Below are 19910 nucleotides of genomic sequence, written 5' to 3'. Positions count from 1 at the left end.
CCTTTTGCACTTGTTTTTCTTTTTACAGCTCACTGCTAAACCACTATTGACAGGAGAAATGTTGGATCCCAGCAAAAAAAGATAGCCCGCGTCCAGGGGCAAATGAGAAGCCCCAGCAAGGCAGTAGGACGGGTGAAATCACGTTTAGAATCAAACCCTATACCCACCAGAGATGCTTGGAGGGCTCAAACAAAACCTTGTGCATACCAGGACCCAGAGACCCCACAGAGACTGAGCCAGACCTGCATTTGAGTGTCTCCTGTGAAGGTGCAGATCAGCAGGGGCCTGTCGCAGACGCAGGGGCTCTGCGTGCTGCAGACCTGGGTCCCACAGCCTGTGGCATAAGCCCTCTTGGAGGAGGTCCCCACTAACCCCACCGTAGAGCCACCAAGCAGACGACCCACACACTGCAGAACAATTGTATCCCACATCAAAGAGCTGGAAGGATAATATAACCTGGTGTCATAGGGAAAAGACATAGAATTTTTACATTTGGAATCTTCTGAAGCTTTGCTGTGTGCACCTCAGCCTTTGGCTGGTTCTGATACATATTCTATTACTTTAATAATACTAACTGTAAAAACCACACTATCCTGAGTTCTGTAAGCCATTCTAGCAATTTATCGTAACTGAGGGGATACCTGCATTCGTAGCTTTTTGATCATAAGTAAGGGTGGCCTGAGGATCTCTGAACTAGTGTCTAGTGTCTAAAATAAAGACAATCTTGTGAAGAACTATGTCCTTAATCTATTAGGACTATTTCCTAACTCTGGTCTGTGTGGTGTCAGAAGTCACCACAAACCAAAAGAAGAAATAAAGGGTAAAAAGTTCCCAGATTTGACGGAAAATGTTAATTTACATATCTGAGAAACGCAGGGAGGGTATATCCACAAAATGGTTTTTCAGTCTCAGCACTGTTGACATTTTGGACTAGATAACTCTTTGGAAAGGAGGTGATATCCTGCTGTTTTGGAAGGGAAGGGACATCCTGAGCATTGCAAGAGATTTAGCAGCATGCCTGATTCACTCCCACTAGAAGCCAGTAGCACCTCTTTCCTCCCCAAACTATGACAACAAAAAATATCTCCATATATTGCCAAACGTGCTGCCAAGTGGGGCAAAATTGCTTACTGAGACCAATTAATGAAACACTACATGGCTATATTAAAAAACTGAGAATACTCTATACACCAAATTAGAAAGACTTATAATTTGTATTTTGTTAAGTGAAAAAAGCCAAAGTATAGTATAGTTATGTATTAATAATTTGTTACCACTTTGAATAAAGGTTAGGAAAGAGTAAATTTTCATTGTTAGCATATAGATACAAAAATGTTTTGGAACAACTCAGAAGAAACTTAAAACAGCAATTACCTATTATTGGAAGGTGGGTAGATGGATGGCTATATACAGAGGGAGACTTTTTTTTACTTTTATGACAATAACCAGGGGAATTTTTAAATAATTAAATACACAGTTCAAAACTGACAAATCATTTGAGTCTTTCCATTTGATCAGTCTTAATAATCATTATTTATAAGAATGCCAGACCTTGATTTCCCTCTCAGTTCAGTTCAGTTCAGTTCAGTCACTCAGTCGCGCCCGACTCTTTGCGACCCTGTGAATCGCAGCACGCCAGGCCTCCCTGTCCATCACCATCTCCCGGAGTTCACTCAGACTCACGTCCATTGAGTCCGTGATGCCATCCAGCCATCTCATCCTCTGTCATCCCCTTCTCTTCCTGCCCCCAATCCCTCCCAGCATCAGAGTTTTTTTTCAATGAGTCAACTCTTCGCATGAGGTGTCCAAAGTACTGGAGCTTCAGCTTTAGCATCATTCCATCCAAAGAAATCCCAGGGTTGATCTCCTTCAGAATGGACTGGTTGGATGTCCTTGCAGTCCAAGGGACTCTTAAGAGTCTTCTCCAACACCACAATTCAAAAGCATCAATTCTTCGGCGCTCAGCCTTCTTCACAGTCTAATTCTCACATCCATACACGACCACAGGAAAAACCACAGCCTTGACTAGGCGGACCTTAGTCAGCAAAGTAATGTCTCTACTTTTGAATATACTGTCTAGGTTGGTCATCACTTTTCTTCCAAGGAGTAAGCGTCTTTTAATTTCATGGCTGCAGTCACCATCTGCAGTGATTTTGGAGCCCCCAAAAATAAAGTCTGACACTGTTTCTACTGTTTCCCCATCTATTTCCCATGAAGTGATTTCCCTCTCAAGCAACTGAGAATCCTTAAGTATACTGAGATTTTTTTCTGTCTATACATTGCTTTGGGGTCCTGAAATATCTGTACAGTAAGTCATATTTTGATGTCTTGAAAAGCAGAAAACTAAGAGAGTAGAAATACTGTAATTTGTTGTAAAAAACAAAACAAAATGTAACATATTATAAGTAGGAAAAACTCAAGAGTTCCACTCTAGACATGCTGCTGTCATTTGAAAGATGACAATGCTTTCTATACAGAAAATGTTAAGAAATCTACACACACCCACACAAAAGACTAACAGAGCTAATAAACAAGTTCAACATGGTTATAGCATGTAAGATCAACATACAAAAATCAATTGCATTTCTATTCACTATAAATAAACTACCCCAAAATTAAAGAAACAATTGCATTTACAACAGCATCAAAAAGAATAAAACATAAAATACTAAGGAATAAGTTTAACAAAAGTCTAAGACTTCTTCACTAAAAACTATGAAACATCATTAAAAGACAGTAAATGGAAATACGTCCTACGTTCATGGGTTGGAAGATTCACTATTGTTAAGATGTCAATAGTCCCCAAATTGATCTACAGATTCAACACAATTACTATTAAAATCCCAATGACCACTCTCTGGTAGAAACTGACAAGCTTATTTTAAGAGTCATAGGGAATTGAAAGGGACACAGAAGTGCCAAACCTTCTTTTTTTTTTAAGTAATACTAACAGTCCAATCCAAAGTTTTATTTATATAAAAATCATTTCCACGATGCATTAAGGGCACAGTCAGGCTAAAGAATAGCCTTGTTCCCATTAGCAGCCATGCCACATTATACAACAACAGTCATCTTTATGGTGACCTTGACATTTTCTCTCAGTGTATGAGCTAAGTCCTTTCTATTTGGGAACTAAACAGCCCAGACTGGGACTTTTTCTAGAAACATTAGAAGTCTACTCCAAAGGAGAAATGATGCCTCTCTCTCCAGAAACTTAAAGCTGTCAGTACATTTCCAATACTAATACTCCAGGTACAAACTTCCAGGAGGAAGGGACCAGCCCAGCCATCACCTCCCTCCCGGATACATGAGCATGTACACACATGAGCATGTACACACATGAGCATGTACACACATGCGCATGCATGTGCTTTGTGTATGCATTAAAGACTGGTAACATGGTGCCTGAATCAGGGATCTGGGGCTATGTTAACTTTCCTTCAAATGCTTTTTCGAGTTTCTTTGTGTTTGGAGTTTTATGATTCACCTGAACATGGACAGCACAAAGCGTACGTGTAAAGCTGTTTTAGGGGCTTTTTGTCAGCTTTAAGTCTCTAATATTTTATTTCCCCTTTCTTTGATCTTTCTCCTAAAAAAGAAAGACCTACATGACTGACTAATTAAGGTTTTATTAATCAAATTTCACTAGAGATTTTACAAATTTTATAGACAACTGTCTTGTAAGCTGGCCTGATGCAAAACAGCAGGTGGGGCATGTCTGACCACAGAGAAGAGCCCAGCGAAAAGAGTAGTTTGAAAACCAAAGGTGTTCATGTAAATCAATGTGATTTGGAGAAGTTCCTTTCTAAAAATATTCATTTTAGCAAATAGTGAGTTGAAATTTGTAATGTTTATTCAAAACTACACAATGAGTTTTAAAACCACAAGTGTAGTGAAGCCGCTCAGTCATGTCCAACTCTTTGTGACCCCATGGACTGTAGCCTACCAGGCTCCTCTGTCCACGGGATTTTCCAGGCAAGAGTACTAGAGTGGGTTGCCACTTCTTTCTCCAGGGGATCTTCCTGACACAGGGATCGAATCCAGGTCTCCTGCATTGTACGCAGACACTTTTACCGTCTGAGCCACCAGGGAAGTGGGCACATAATTATCTTGTCTGAAGCTCACTTTGAACTCAAATCTGATTTTTTAAAATATAATTTCAATCTTAAAACTGTAAAGCAATTGTTTTTCTCTGTGCTTGGGCAGTTTTCCTGTCAGATGGTAAACAGGCTAAGGCTTTTTTAAAAATTTCTTTACTTCAAATTAGCACCACAGTACATATTCATTGATGAAAATATGATACATACAGAAGAGTTCAAAGAAAAACAATCATCCACGATCTCGCCATGCTGTCCATGAAAAAGCTGCTCATCTGAGTTATTTATTTCCAGCCTGGGCTTCCCTGGTGGCTCAGAAGGTAAAGAATCTGCCTGCAATGCGGGAGACCTGGGTTCAATCCCTGGGTTGGGAACATCCCCTGGAGGAGAGCACTACAACCCACTCCAGTATTCTTGCCTGCAGAATCCCCATGGACAGAGGAGCCTGGCAGGCTACAGTCCACAGGGTCACAAAGAGTTGGACATGACTGAGTGACTAAGCACATTTCCAGCCTAACACACACACACACACACATAAACTTATGTCACTTACTCAGACACATTCACATATACACAGTAATAAGATCAGCCTAGCCACACTACCTTATATAATCCATTTGCTGGTCCATGGCAACATGTTGTAGACATGTCTTTAGATGGTCTTACTTAACATCTTTTTAATGGCTGCATTGTGTTCCACCACATTGTTGGATATTTAAATTATTTCTCATTCTTTGCTATCATAGTGACTGCTTCAGTATACATTTATATATTTCACATTCATATGTTTATACATTTAATATTCACAAAAGAGCCAAACATTCTTAAAAACAGAAAAACACTAAGTTGGAAAACTCAAACTTGATTCTGACAACAGTCAAGACTGTGAGGTACTTACACAGGAAAAGTAGGTTAACTGAAACAACAGATGGTCTAAAAATAGACCTATACATTAGTGGGCAATTTATTTTTGACAAGGGTGAAAGGCAATTCTTTTCAAAAATGATACTGGGGCAGCTAACTGAATAGTTAAAAAGACATCCAGCTGCATGTCTCAAATTGGACATGAAAAATGAGATAGACTCCTACCTCACTCCACATACAAAAATTAACTGAGGATGGATCAAAGAACTAAACATTAAAAGAAATAGCTATAAAATACTCAGAAGAAAACACAGAAATCTTCATTACCTAGGATTAAGTAAAGGTTTCTTACATATGATACAAATAGTATAAGCCACAACAAAAAAGGTAAACTGACACTACCAAGACAGTAAAAAGAAAACCAGAAAATGAGAGAAAATATTTGAGAATTATATACATATAATAATAAGTAATTCATATCCAGAATACATAAATAACCCTTATAACTCAACATTAATAAAACAAATAACCCAATTAAAAACAGGCAAATAATCTGAATAGACATTTCTCCAAAGAGGAAGTAAGTGGTGAATAAGCACAGGAAAGAACGCTCAACATCATTCATGTTTGAATAATGCAGATCAAAACCACCATGAGACACCACTTCACACCCACCAGCCTATAACCAAAGAGACAGATAATACCAATTATAGAAAATGGAACCTGTATACATGTTTAAGTATGCAGCTGCTTTGGAAAACAGTCTGGCAGCTCTCTTAAAAACAGAATTACTGTTAAAAATAGAACTAAATGGGCACACAATTCCACTCGTAGGTATATATCCAAGACAACTGAGAACATGTCTACAGTAAAACTTTAACTGATAGCTTACAGCAGCAGCATTATTCACAGTAGCCTCAAAGTGGCAATAACCCAAATACGCATCAACTGATGGAGGCACGAACAAAACGTGGTCTGTCCACGGGAGGAACTATCATTTGGTGATAAAAAGGAATCAAGCATTGACATATGCTCCAACAAGCATAAAGCTTGAAAACATGCTAGGTAAAAGAAATCGATCACAGAAGACCATATACTACACGAATCCCTTTATATAAACTATCCAAACAGGCAAATCCACACAGACTGAAAACAGATGGATGGCTGCCAGAGGGTAGGGTAGGGGATAATGGGAAGCAGTTGCTACTGGGTGTCAGGTTTATTCTAGGGGTAATAATGCTCTGAAACTAGACAAAGGTGACAGCTGTATAATTCTGTGCATATACTAAAACCTCCCGCATGTCCACCTTAAAAGGCTGACTTTTACGGCACGTACGTTATATGTCACACACACACATACATGTGGCATATTTGAATTTCTCTATGTCAAAATTCCTTACAAGTAGAATAAATGTTTCTAAGAATGGCTAAGTTCTTAAGAATTTTTAGTATAAAATTTAATCTTAAAGCCAATAAAATTAGTTATTTCAAAAACAATGTACAAAAATCTCATGAATATTTCCACTCCCAGAATTTGCTGGGAGTCTACAGATCAGTTGAGAGTGGTACAGGAAACAGTGATACTTAAAGAATTTTACTGCCTAATACAGAGACTACAAAATGTAAGCAAACCATTCTCTTTCAAAATCTACCTGAAACACTACTTACCAAGTACACTGCTCTTTGAAAGAAAGTTGTGGTCTCTAGGATTTTGTGCATTGTAATGGTTTCCAATTCATCAGGGTCTAGCTGCTCCTTTTCCAAGGGCACTCCATTGAATAGGACAACAGGCAGTGGACCAACTCCAGTCTGCTCGTAGTAACTTCTTGCTTCCTGAAACACATAGGACCACAAATAGTATATTTTTGTCATTCCTGAGAAGAATTGAACAAAGTGTATTTTTCACACATACATGTTCTAACAAGAAAAAAAAAATCAAAAGAAATATAGAATCCAAGAGATAACTGTAGAAAAATTATTTTTAAAATATATAAAAAACTAACAACATCATAAATCACCTATACTCCAATAAAAATTAATTTAAATATATATATAAAGAACATCATAGTTAATATCCTACTAGGAAATTTGAGTTTAAATTACTGAGGTTTAATAAAACCACAAAACCTTACAAATCAAGAAGTAGTTGAAGGTGGGGATGAGAGTAATTTTAAGCAGCCCAGGCTAACAGATCTGAATTATATATACCACAGCCCAAACTACACAAGAGACCTTTCTGCAGTGATGGAGGTATTCTGTCTTCACTGCTCAATGCAGTAGCCACTGGCCACATGCAGCTACTGAGCAAAGGAAACTAGTTAATTTCCATCTTTAAAGCCCATGTGACCAGAGACTGCCATAATGGGCGGCACTACTACAGACTGTCATAAATCATTAGTGCTCCTGGGCAGATAACCTGAGATGAAATATTTACATCCAATTCTAAATTTAAAAGGGTATATGTCACTAAAAAAGAAATTACACCCACAGAAACCAAAACAAGGCTGGTGAAAAGACAGTGCTCAAAAAATCACTCTATAATGTACTAAGCTCAATCTTTTTTTTCTTCTCAAGGACATAAATTCCTTGGCAGGGAAATACCAGGTGAACAAATATATCTAAGACTTTTCCAACAATCAATATAGGTACATTCCTCCAGATACCAACCACAGACTCAAGACTAAGTTTTTAGAGTAAGAACTATGTTATTACCCAAGACATAAAAAGTTTATAAGACATCCTTGTTAAATACCTTATAACTGATATTTTCTGAAAATAGCAGAAATTTAAAGTATATAACCTTTTTTAGATAGCACGAATAGAAAAATGTGGTAACTAATACTAGTCATAAGCTTAGTTTCAGATCTAGCCACAGCGGTAAATGATACTACAGACTTCCATGATGGACTATAATAGGGCACAGTGAGAAAGACGGTGATCTCACCATTTCTCTATACCATTCTAGGTTGATCTCTGCCATTTCTCTATGCCACTGTTAAAACTTTTCAAATGTACACCCCCAAAACTTACATTAATTCTGTTCTTTGACATCTCACCTATTTCAAAGAAGTTCCTAGACACCCAATTTTAATATACTTTGAGCTCTGAAAATTTACTGATGGATTCCCCAAGAAAACAAAACAAACCCACATTATAACTCTCAGTAACAATAGGAAGTAAGTAACATCGGCTTTCTCTGAAAGTGGTAACTGAGTAAAAGTCAAGAGTTGGAGGGAGATGTTTTGACTTTCCATTTTCACAACCTGCAAAAAGATTATCAGACTAAACAACAGAATGCAGGCCAATAATCCAAGTCACACTTAAAACTTTTATGTGAGAATTTCTAGAAACTGATCACTAAAAATGCTAATTATACACAATTTTGAAACACTGATTACAAAGTCACAAATGAGTCATTCATAAAAGATAACTGAGATTAATAAAGACTCAGAGTTAATATGCCAGTGGTAAAATGTTGGCATGACTAATTTAGAACTTTTCTTACTTTGGCTTTAAAAGATACAAATATGCACCTATCAGACTATATGCTCTTCAGTTCAAAAGATCTACTTTAATTGTACTCCCTAGTTTTAGAAACAATTACTTCTTTCAGATATCAAACACAGAAGATAACAATGCTTCAGATTTATAACAAAAGACTCAGATATTTGTAAGTATAATAACATTTGCCAATTGTACTCATTTCTCCTTTAAAAAACGTGTACTTATTCCTTCTTTTCAAAAAAATCTATTTTCCTTGGGCTTTTTCCTATGAAGGGTACATGTCCTGCAAAAATCTTTAAAAATTAAAAAATCTTATTGATCATTAGATTCTTAGGACTTCTGCGAATCTCACAATAACCTTCTCTTGAAAGTATGTGATTACTTAGCTAGGAAATTATGACCTGTTTATATGAGAAGGCCCACTAGCCAGTACAGATGAGGCAAATGGCCAAATGGGAGAAACGACTGAGGAGCTGAGTCTGTGATACTCTCACTTGATTCTTCAGCAAAATCAAGATTTCAGTGCATAAAAGACAACATGTGAAAATACCACTTTCTGTGAACCTTATTTAGGGAAAGTTAGATACAGATTGGGCTTCCCTGGTGGCTCAGACAGTAAAGAATCTGCTGTAATGCATGAAACCTAGGTCCGATCCCTGGGTCAGGAAGAATCCCTGGAGAAGGGAATGGCTATCCACTCCAGTATTCTTGTCTGGAGAATCCTATGGACAGACGAGCCTGGCAGGCTATAGCCCAAAAAGAGCTGGACGCAACTGAAGCAACTGAGCACACACACACGCAGATAGAGATTATATAACTTATTTAGATGAAACTGTTTTACAAATGTAAGGAGCTAAATGTTAAATTCTTAATGATATCTCTCTCTTTCATTGATCGATTTCTATATCAATAGGTGTAAAAGAATGATCACCTCACATTTATTGCAGTGGAGACTGCTTCTTGAAACATTTTTCACACATATACACAAACCCAATATTGGCTGTGAGTTTCTTCATTTTTCAATGAGTGTATAATCTGCTAAATGAAATCAGAACTTGAGACTGAATATATCCTTCTTCAGAAGCAGGTGTCTCTTTACCAGTGCTTGCTAATTACGCACTGTATGAGAGAAGCGTGACAGGAAAACAGTGTGCCATTTTCTTACCGTCGTCGTGTCTGTGTATGTATATTAGCTATCACTGAAGGCCTGTATTTCAAGAGTGAATTATTCGTTTGAATATAAATGAAAATTCAAGACGATGTAATAACTGATTATCTGCTGCACAGGATAAACTGATCATAAGAGGTAAATTTTAGAATGTTATCATTTCTCTTAACGTAACAATTATGTTTCCAGCATTGTTTTAGCAGTCCATTAACATATGCCCTTTCAGGTTTAAAAAGGCAAGTTGGGAGGCTTTACCATCCAGGACAGGTGTTCAGGTACTAGTGATCCATGCCCTAGAAGCTTAATACTCCTTCTCACATTATTATGCTTGAAAACCATTAATATCATAGACTATGTCCTTCATCTTTAATACATCCAACTCTGCATATGTATCATCAAAGAATGTTATTAATAAAATATAAACAGTAAAAGAACACCCTTTCCTCCAATTTGTCCACTGTATTCAATGTTTTCAAGCAATTCCTTTTGATAGAGCAATCACCCACAATAAAAACGGCAGTACATAATTTTTCTTCAACAGAATGATAGAAAATCAAAGTTAAACATTTTCCAAATGTGAAATATGAGAAAATTCCATTAATTTCCTCAAATATTCTCAAGTGGCCCTTCTTTCCTTTTATTTCACTTTTTCTTTTTCTACATGAGAGTACTACTCATGTTGGTTGTGAAAAAAATCACCAGCACGTGCCCATTATCAATATTATTTTATTAAAAATATAAAAGGAAAGTGACTGAACAAAAGGTTGCAATACAATAATGGAAATATGTTCACTCTAAACTGAGCAGACCTCATGATCAGCTTCAACTTCAAACCCAGCTGGATATTCCTGAAAACAAGGAGATTTAACACTGGGGCAGGAGTGATTTGGGGGCTTCCCAGGTGGCTCAGCTGTAAAGAATCCACCTGCCAATGCAGGAGATGTGGGCTCGATCCCTGGTCAGGAAGATCCCCTGGAGGAGGAAATGAAAACCCACTCCAGTACTCTTGCCAGGATAACCCCATGGACAGAGGGGCCTGGCGGGCTACAGTCCATGGGGTGGCAAAGAGTCGGACACAAGCAAGTGACTGAGCACGCACGCAAAGGAGTGATATCAGTTTCACGGCTGAAAAAGACACCCCTCATTAGTGCCTCCCTCACAGAAAAGCAATGATTTGGCATCCATCCACAGGCAAAAGTGTCTTTGTGGGAGTTCTGGAATCCAAAACCAAACACCAAGTGGCCCAGGAGAACTGTTGCCCACCCATGCAGCAGGAAACAGGCAGACGGACTTTGACAATGGCTGTGGCCTCTGCACTGGCCTTTGAGCTGGCTCCAGGGAACTCCTGGGAACACGATCTTAAGCAATCACCCGCGGATACGATGCCAAAGAAGGTCTAGGTTTCCAGCAGAGAAGTTCCACGACTTTGCCCACTGGACACACTGGCGAGACTGAGAGAAACAGTCTGACTTCATTCATGTCACTCTCCTCCCAAGTCAGCACAGCTTAGAGACACAAGAGATCTTCTGAGTCTACAGTCTCTTCTACAGGGGAAGTAAGAGCAAGGGACTAAGCACCCAGCTTCCCCAACTATGTCAGATGCTGGCAAAGAGCCTCATTTCTGTTCTGCCCCATCCAGAATATAGAACTGTGAGCAGCTTCACCAAGTGGGAAGAGGCCGGGAGAGCGGCAGCCAGCGCTCTTTGGCCATTTAAGGAAGGCAGATCCCACTTACTGCATCAAGAAGCTCACCTAAGAGCCGCCCAGGACATCCCATTCACAGATCCCCCCAGATCCCCCTACAGTGCTCTACACACCTTTACCCACATAAACCCACACACAGCGGCTGGCTCCCAGTGTGCAATCCTGATAACGGCAGCAAGAGTGAACTTCGCCAGTGGCTAATGAGGACATACAGAAAGCCAGTCCACATCCATGGGCCGGAAACAGACAAAATTTGAGCTGTAGTGCCACTTTGGGAAAAACAAAAAACGGGCCTGTCAGCACCCAGCCTGGGGCACTGTAGAACAAGAGGAGTTAAACAAGCTTCAGAAATCTGCCCAAGAGGGAACAACAGCATGGAGTAGGTGTACCCACAGATGTTCTGAGAAAGCCTCAGAATTCCTAACAAGGCTGGAATGAAAGGTATTTTTCTCCCAAAGCAGAGAGCAAAGACTGGGAGACGTGACTGCTACCAGTCACTTCTGGTAACAACATACAGATGCAACGAATATGCAAAAAATTCAAGAAACTATAACATTACCTAAGGATCACAGTAATCTTCTAGTAACCAATCCTGAAGACATGGAAATCTGCAATTTACACATTAAGGAATTCAAAATAGCTGTTATAGGGAAACTCAATGAGCTACAAGACACAGAAAGACAATTCAGTAAAATTGAGAAAACAATACACAAACAAAATTAGAATTTTGACAAAGAGAGAGAGCATAAAAAAGAACCAAACAGAAATTCTGGAGCTGAAGAATAGAATGAATGAAATAAAAAACAATATAACATTAACATCAGAGTGAAATCAAGTCAAAGAAAAGAATCTACAAGTTAAAAGACAGAAACTTTGCAATTATCCAGTCAGAGGGCATCAAAGAAAAAAGAAAGTTAACTCTACAAATGACAAGAGTATTCAGATGAAGCATGAGAGAGCCCTCAACCGCAAATTTTGTAGCAATGACCTCCACACTCAAAGAGAACAGTCACTTGGATTCCCCTCTAAAGATGATGCAGTTCACCCATGAAACTCCATCTTTCTGTTTTTCAATATAAAGAATATGCTAATGAAAAGCAAAAAAAAAAAACACACACACACACACACACACAAGAGTTTTACAAGTAACTAAGGCTATAATAATTTGCTATTAAATATATATGGTAAAGAATCTGCCTGCAATGAAGCAGACCTGGGTTCGATCCCTGGGGTGGGAAGATCCCCTGAAGGAGGGCAGGGCAACCCACTCCAGCATTCTTGCCTGGAGAACCCCCATGGACAGAGGAGCCTGGCGGGCTACAGTCCACGGAGTCGCAAAGAGTCAAATATGACTGAATGACTAAGCACAGCACAGCACAGCACATACTATAGAATTAGATTGTGATGCCCAAAATAAAGAGGAGGAGGGAATAAAAGAGTAGTTTTTATAAGTGATCAAAATTAAAGCATCAACATAAAAGAGATGTTAATATCTACAAAATATTTTATGTAAGACTCATAGTAACCACAAAACAAAAATCTACAGTAGGTTCACAAATGACAAAGAGAAAGTAACCAAAGCATACCATTATGGAAAACCATCAGTTCACAAAGGGAGGCAGCAAGAGAGGAAGAAAAAACAGGAAATACAAATCAGCCTCAAATAACTAATGAAATGGTTATTATATGTCCCTTACCTATCAATAATCACTCTGTTACTGTATTAAATTCTCCAATCAAAAGGTATACAACAGCTGGATAGATTAAAAAATAAGACCCAACTATATAAGCCTACAACTCACTGCTGCTTTAAGAACACAGAAAGACTCAAAAGTGAAAGAAAGGATAAAAAAGATACACTATTCAAGTGGAAACCAGAAGAGAGCAGAGGTAGTTATAGTAGTGTTCAGTTGTCTTCACTTTCTTTGAAACAATTTTAATAGACCATATTGTGACAGCTGTCCCATCAGCAAGGATTTTTTTAAAAAAACTTATTAATATTGGTGAGTTTTTGCATAGCCACTTTAATACTGAAGATGGGAGGGAAAAAGCAACCTTTCTGACATAATTATGCTTTATTCAGAAAGGTAAAAACACAACTGAAGCTCAAAAGAAGATTTATGCAGCGTATGGAGAACGTGGAATGTGCTATGACTGTCAAAAGTGGTTTGCAAAATTTTGTGCTGGAGATTTCTCACCAGACAATTCTCCACAGTTGGTAGACCAGTTGAAGCTGACAGCAATCAAACCAAGACATGAATTGAGAAAGGGAAATAAAAGACATACTAAAAATACCCAAATCAAGCATTGAAAGTCATTTTGCACCAGCTTGGTTACATTAATTGCTTTGATGTTTGGGTTCCACACAAGTGAATAAGACCTTCTTGACTATATTTCTGCATGTGATTCTCTACTTGTAATGAAAACATTCTGCTTTTAAAACAAATTGTGACAGGTGATGAAAAATGGATATTGTACAATAATGTGGAATGGAACAGATCATGGAACCACCACCAATCATACCAAAGGCCAGTCTTCATCTAGAAAAGGTGATATTGTATATACGGTGGGATGAGAAGGGAGTCCTGTATTATGAGCTTGTTCCATCAAACCAAATGATTAATTCCAACAAGTACTATTTTCAATTAGACCAACTGAAAGTAGCACTCAACAAAAAGCATCCAAAATTAGTCAAGAGAAAATGAATAATCTTCCACTAGGATAATGCAAGGCCACAAGTTTCTTTAATGACCAGGCAAAAACTATTATAGTTTGGGAAGTTCTGGTTCATCTGCTGTATTCTCCAGACATCGTACCTTCGGATTTCCATTTATTTCAGTCTTTACAAAATTCTCTTAATGAAAAAAGTTTCCACTTCCTGAAAGGCTATAAAAGCCACCTGGAATAGTTCTTTGCTCAAAACAATAAAAAGTTTTGGGAAGATGGAATTAGGAAGTTGCCTCGAAAATGGCTGAAGGTAGTGGAACAAAATGGTGAATATGCTGTTCAATAAAGTTCTAGGTGAAAATGAAAACGTGGTTTTTATTTTTACGTAAAAACCAAAGGAACACCCTGGCCAGCCCAATAACCATTACTATTTGCAAATGACATGATTTTATGTGTAAAACAACTGTAAAGATTACACTAAAAAATTACTAGAAATAATAAACGAATGCAGTAAAACTATAAGATACAAAATCAACATAAAATATGTTGCATTTCTATATGCTAAGCACAAAGAGAAATTAACGTTTATAATCACAACAAAAGCAATAGGACACCTAGGAAAAAATTTAACCAGGTGGGTGAAAGACCTGCAACACACTGAAAACTGTAAGACTGCTGAAAAAACTGAAGACACAAATATATGGAAAAATATTTCATGCTCGCAGACTGGAAAAATTCACACTGTTAAAACATTTGTATTACCCAAGGCAATTTATATTAACAGATGCAATCCAGTCCCTATTGAAATCTCGAGAACATTTTTCATAGAAATAGAACAAAAATTCTGAATTTATACAGAAATATAAAAGACCCCAAATAGCCAAAACAATCCTGAGAAAAACATCAAAGCTGGAGGCATTATACTTCCTGACTTCCAATTATATTACAAAGCCATAGTAATCCAAACAGCATGGCACTGGCAGGAAAACAGATACATAGATCAATGGAACAAGAAATAACAGCCCGAAAACAAAACCAAATATATAGGGACAATTTATGACAAAGGGGCAAAGAACATACAATGGAGCAATGATAGTTTCTTCAACAAATGGTGTTGGGAAAAATGGACAGCCACATGCAAAAAAAAAAAGAAAGAAAGAAACTAGACCACTGTCTCACACCATAAACAAAAATTAACTCAAATGAATCAAAAACTTTAATGTAAAACCTGAAACCACAAAGCTCCAAGAAAAAAGAAAGGCAATATGCTCATTTTGGTCTTAGCAATATTTTTCTAGATATGCCTACTGAGGCAAGGAAAACAAAAGTAAAAATAAACAAATGGAATTATATAAAATGAAAAAAGCTTCTGCACAGCAAAAAAAAAAAAAAAAATCACTAAAATGAAAAAACAACCTACAAAATGAGAGATATTTGCAAATAATATCCAATAAGAGATTAATATGCAAATATATGTAAAGATCTCAAACAACTCAAACCACCACCACCAACAACAAAAACAACCTGATTAAAAAATGAGCAGAGACCTGAATAGACATTTCTCCAAAGACATACAGATGGCCAACAGGCACATGAAAAGATGTTCAATATCACTAATCATCATGGAATACAAATCAAAACCACAGTGAGCTATCACCTCACACTTGCCAAAATGACTGCTGTAAAAAAGACAGACAACAAAAAATGCTAAGTATGTGAGATGGTTGGATGGCATCACTGACTCAATGGAGATGAGTTTGGGTAAACTCCGGGAGTTGGTGATAAGACAGGGATGCCTGGCGTGCTACAGCCCATGGGGTGGCAAAGAGTCAGACACGACTGAGCAACTGAACTGAACTGAACTGATGTGGAGTAAAGGAATCCTCTTGCACTGTCGGAATGTAAATTGGTCCAGCCACTATGAAAAACAGTATGGAGATTCCTCAGAAAAGTTAAGAATAGAACTACCATAAGATTCAATAATTCTACTTCTGGTAATTTATCCAAAGAAAATGAAAATACTAATGTAAAACAATATATGCACTTCTATGTTCATCATGATGCTGTTTACAACAGCCAAGATACAGAAACAACCCAAATGTCCATCAATAGATGAATGGATAAAGATATGAGATACACACACATACTACAGACTGCTGCTGCTGCTGCTGTGCTGTGCTGCTGCTGAGTCGCTTCCGTCGTGTCCGACTCTGTGCCACCCCATAGACGGCAGCCACCAGGCTCCCCCGTCCCCGGGATTCTCCAGGCAAGAACACTGGAGCGGGTTGCCATTTCCTTCTCCAATGCATGAAAGTGAAAAGTGAAAGTGACGTCACTCAGTCTGCTACTCAACCATAAAAAGAAGATGAAATCTTGCCATCTGTGACAACATGGATGGACCTTGAAGTTAATAAGCTAAGTGAAACAAAGGCAGATGGAAAAGGACAAATACCACAGGATTTCACTTATATGTGAAATATAAAAATCTAATTAACAAGCAAAACAAAATAAATGAACAAACCAAACAAAAACAAACATGTAACACAGTAGTGGACACTGGAGAGGAAGAAATGAGCAAATAGGATCAACTAACTGTATAGTGATGGGTAGAAACTAAATTTTTGGTGAGCAAGTTGTAGGGGATACAGAAGTAGAAATAAAATGTTGTACACAAGAAACTTATGATGTTATAAATCAATGTTCAGTTCAGTTCAGTTCAGTCGCTCAGTCGTGTCCGACTCTTTGCGACCCCATGAATCGCAGCACACCAGGCCTCCCTGTCCATCACCATCTCCCGGAGTTCACTCAGACTCACGTCCATCGAGTCCGTGATGCCATCCAGCCATGTCATCCTCGGTTGTCCCCTTCTCCTCCTGCCCCCAATCCCTCCCAGCATCAGAGTCTTCTCCAATGAGTCAACTCTGCAATGTTACCTTAATAAAATTATATTAAGTTAAATTAAACGAGAGGAAGGGAGGAAATGAAAATAAACTGAATGATGAGAAAAGCAAAAAAGCAAAAGGCTAAAAACAACTGGTACTGAATTCGGTGTACATAAGACTTGAGACGGAAATTATAGAATCTAGGATTCTGTACTCAGACAAAAGACCAATTACAAAAAATGCATTCATTATCAGTATGGTTTCTAATGAAATGATAGCTCAGATCTCCAAGCAGATGAATCAAAGGTCTTGTCTTTCATTCAAAGAAATGAAAAAAGTTGGTAAATGAATATACTCTTACTGTTTTAAATTGTTTCAGAAATGTATTTCGATTCCTTGCCTTAACACTTATTTTCAATAAACTAACCACCCATTTTACTGTTTGCAATAAAGGTCCTTCACTGTATTTACTTGTCTCATTATTATCTTTAAACAAAGATTTTAAAATATTTCCCTACATCTTTATTATCAGACTTTGCCATTCTGTTTATTACATTTCTTACTACATTTCCACCTTTAGTCTAAACAATTAAATACAGGACACACATTAGGCTATTCATCATACCCTAACAAGCATACATCATATACTTCCAGCAGCTTTTATCTGGAAAATACATCACATAAGTACTACCACTGCATAATAAAGATAAATTATTTTTCAACTTAATAGCTAATAGACCAGCTAAAGATACCTTTACAAAATTGAAAAATAAACTATATTTGCAAAGATAAAAAAGTGATCTGGTTTCTAAATTTTTTAAATGCTAAGTATCTAAATATTTCACCACCACCACCTATATTAATAGAAATCCTAATAGCTCAATTGGTAAACAAACCGCCTGCAATGCAGGAGATCCTGGTTCGATTCCTGGGTCAGGAAGATCCACTGGAGAAGGGATAGGCTACCCACTCCAGTATTCTTGGGCTTCCCTGGTGGCTCGGCTGGTAAAGAATCCACCTGCAATGCAGGAGACCTGGGTTTGATCCCTGGGTTGGGAAGACACCCTGGAGAAGGGAAAGGCTACCCACTCCAGTATTCTGGCCTGGAAAATTCCATGGACTGTATACTATAGTCCATGGGGTCACAAAGAGTCAGACAGACTGAGTGACTTTCATTTTCAATAATAAGGGGAGGTAAGGAAAGCATAGTGTTGCAGTCAGATGAGAAACACCAGAGAATGTTTACCTTTCGATTCTGATCATATGCAGAGTCAATTCCCAAAATGCTATTCACTTCCACATACGGATATTTCTTCTCCAGGACAGTGACCACATGTTCAACTTTCACTCTTTCTCCAGTCCTTACTTTGTTATACATCTAAAGAAAGAAAAACCAAGTAACCAACTACACTTTCAAATCCAAAATTTCAGAGTACTTATTACAAAAGATTTCAGAATGCAGAGGAAAAAGAAAAAAATAGCTATTTCTCTTAAAGGGCAAATGGGACATATTAGCAGTTCTCCCTTTTCTGTATTACTTCCTTATGCCTTCTTATGTTAGAAACTATATATTCGTAAAATAACTCAGTCAGTTCATTCTCACACGTTAAAAGTCCAAAACACAACAATCTGTTAATTTTTTTTTAAATCTGAATACTTGTAAGTAATCCTTGAAATAAGCATTCATGTCCATGATGTTTAAGGGGAAAAGAGTTTCAAAATATGTATGGCATAATCCCTGTTTGTAAAAGGCAGACACAAAACAAACAACAAAACTGTGTCTGTGCATACACAGCTAAGCATAGGAAGGATATACTAAGCAAGCTTTTAACAGTGGCTGCCTTTAGGAAGTAGAATTAAGGAGAGGGGGGAAGAGATTTTTAACTGACACTTCAATACTGTTTTTAAAACATTTTAATAAAAAACATAATTTTTTTCCTTTTGTGACTAAAAAGAAAACTCACTATCCTTAGGGGAAAATACTTTAAAAAGCAGACTTTAAACCCCTTATCCTCAGTAACTTCACATGAACCTATTTCATTCTCCACAGCCTACTGCTAATCATGGGTCCACCCTTACTTCTCCCAGAGGTCACAGCATCAGCTCATCAACTAGGACTCGCGCCTCTTTCTCCACCCTTCACCAGATCCACCTCCATATACGCATCACAGTGCGGCTTTTCAGTTGGACTGGGGTGTAACTCTAGACCTGGATACCTGTTACGCAGCCCAGTGGGCTCAGTGACCAGGTTCCCTGCTCCACTCTGCGCTCACGATATTCTGTTCAAGTCACACTAACAACCTGGAGTCACCACCTCTGACCTGCAGTCACTGTTCACTGACTCCTGTCTGTTCACCTACGCAGAGCTGAGACAACTTTACACTCCACAAGAACACCCTCACTCCGCGTGGAGTGAGGTTCTCATGCTGCTGTAGCCAGCGGTGCTACACAGAACCACATCGTCTGTGTGGAGGCGTCCCCCAATAGATTGTAAGGTGTTGGAGGATGGAGGAAAGCTTGCACTTCTTTGTAAAGGGTGCATCTTTAATAAAGGCTGGCCAAATAAATAAAGGAACACTCAATTAATTTTTAAAAAAAAAAAAGCCTCTGACTGAATCTCTAAACAATAAACAAAACAAGCATAATAAACAGCAGACTGCCACCATGATTACAGGTAAAGCAGAAGTAGTGAAAATCAACTGCTTTAAAGTAGCTTTTAAATAATTAAAACTAATTTGTAAACAAAACAACTACTACTTATAAACTTTTAATACTCAAAAATAGAAGAAAAAAAAACAAGGAGAGTTCTCTGCTTGAACTTGAGCAAGTATCTCAAAATACATATATATAATTCAGAACATTACAGAGTTTCCAGTTAAAAATAGAGAAAACAGATAATAAGAATTTTATGACTTGAATATTAAATGGATCCCTAATGAAAATATCATGATGGTCTTGAAAAAGAGTAAAGTTTTTTAAACAAGTAGAGAACATCACAGTTACCAAAAGGCGTTAACCTGCAAT

At 37.9% G+C, this 19910-nt stretch overlaps 1 protein-coding gene across 1 annotated transcript in view; it reads right to left on the bottom strand.

Annotated features, from left to right (window-relative positions):
* UGGT1 (UDP-glucose glycoprotein glucosyltransferase 1) overlaps positions 1–19910 on the bottom strand; it is a 108982-nt gene that overhangs the window by 49043 nt on the left and 40029 nt on the right. The window contains exons 17-18 of the mRNA XM_018065924.1: positions 18133–18264; positions 6630–6794 (exon numbers count right to left, since the gene is read on the bottom strand). Of these exons, the coding sequence (XP_017921413.1) occupies positions 6630–6794; positions 18133–18264 (297 nt within the window). The remainder of the gene's footprint in view (positions 1–6629; positions 6795–18132; positions 18265–19910) is intronic.

The sequence above is a fragment of the Capra hircus genome, chromosome 2, assembly GCF_001704415.2.
Source record: "Capra hircus breed San Clemente chromosome 2, ASM170441v1, whole genome shotgun sequence".
Lineage (NCBI taxonomy): Eukaryota > Metazoa > Chordata > Mammalia > Artiodactyla > Bovidae > Capra > Capra hircus.
The sequence above is the reverse complement of the archived record's forward strand: the minus strand, read 5'-3'. Positions and strand labels throughout refer to the sequence as shown.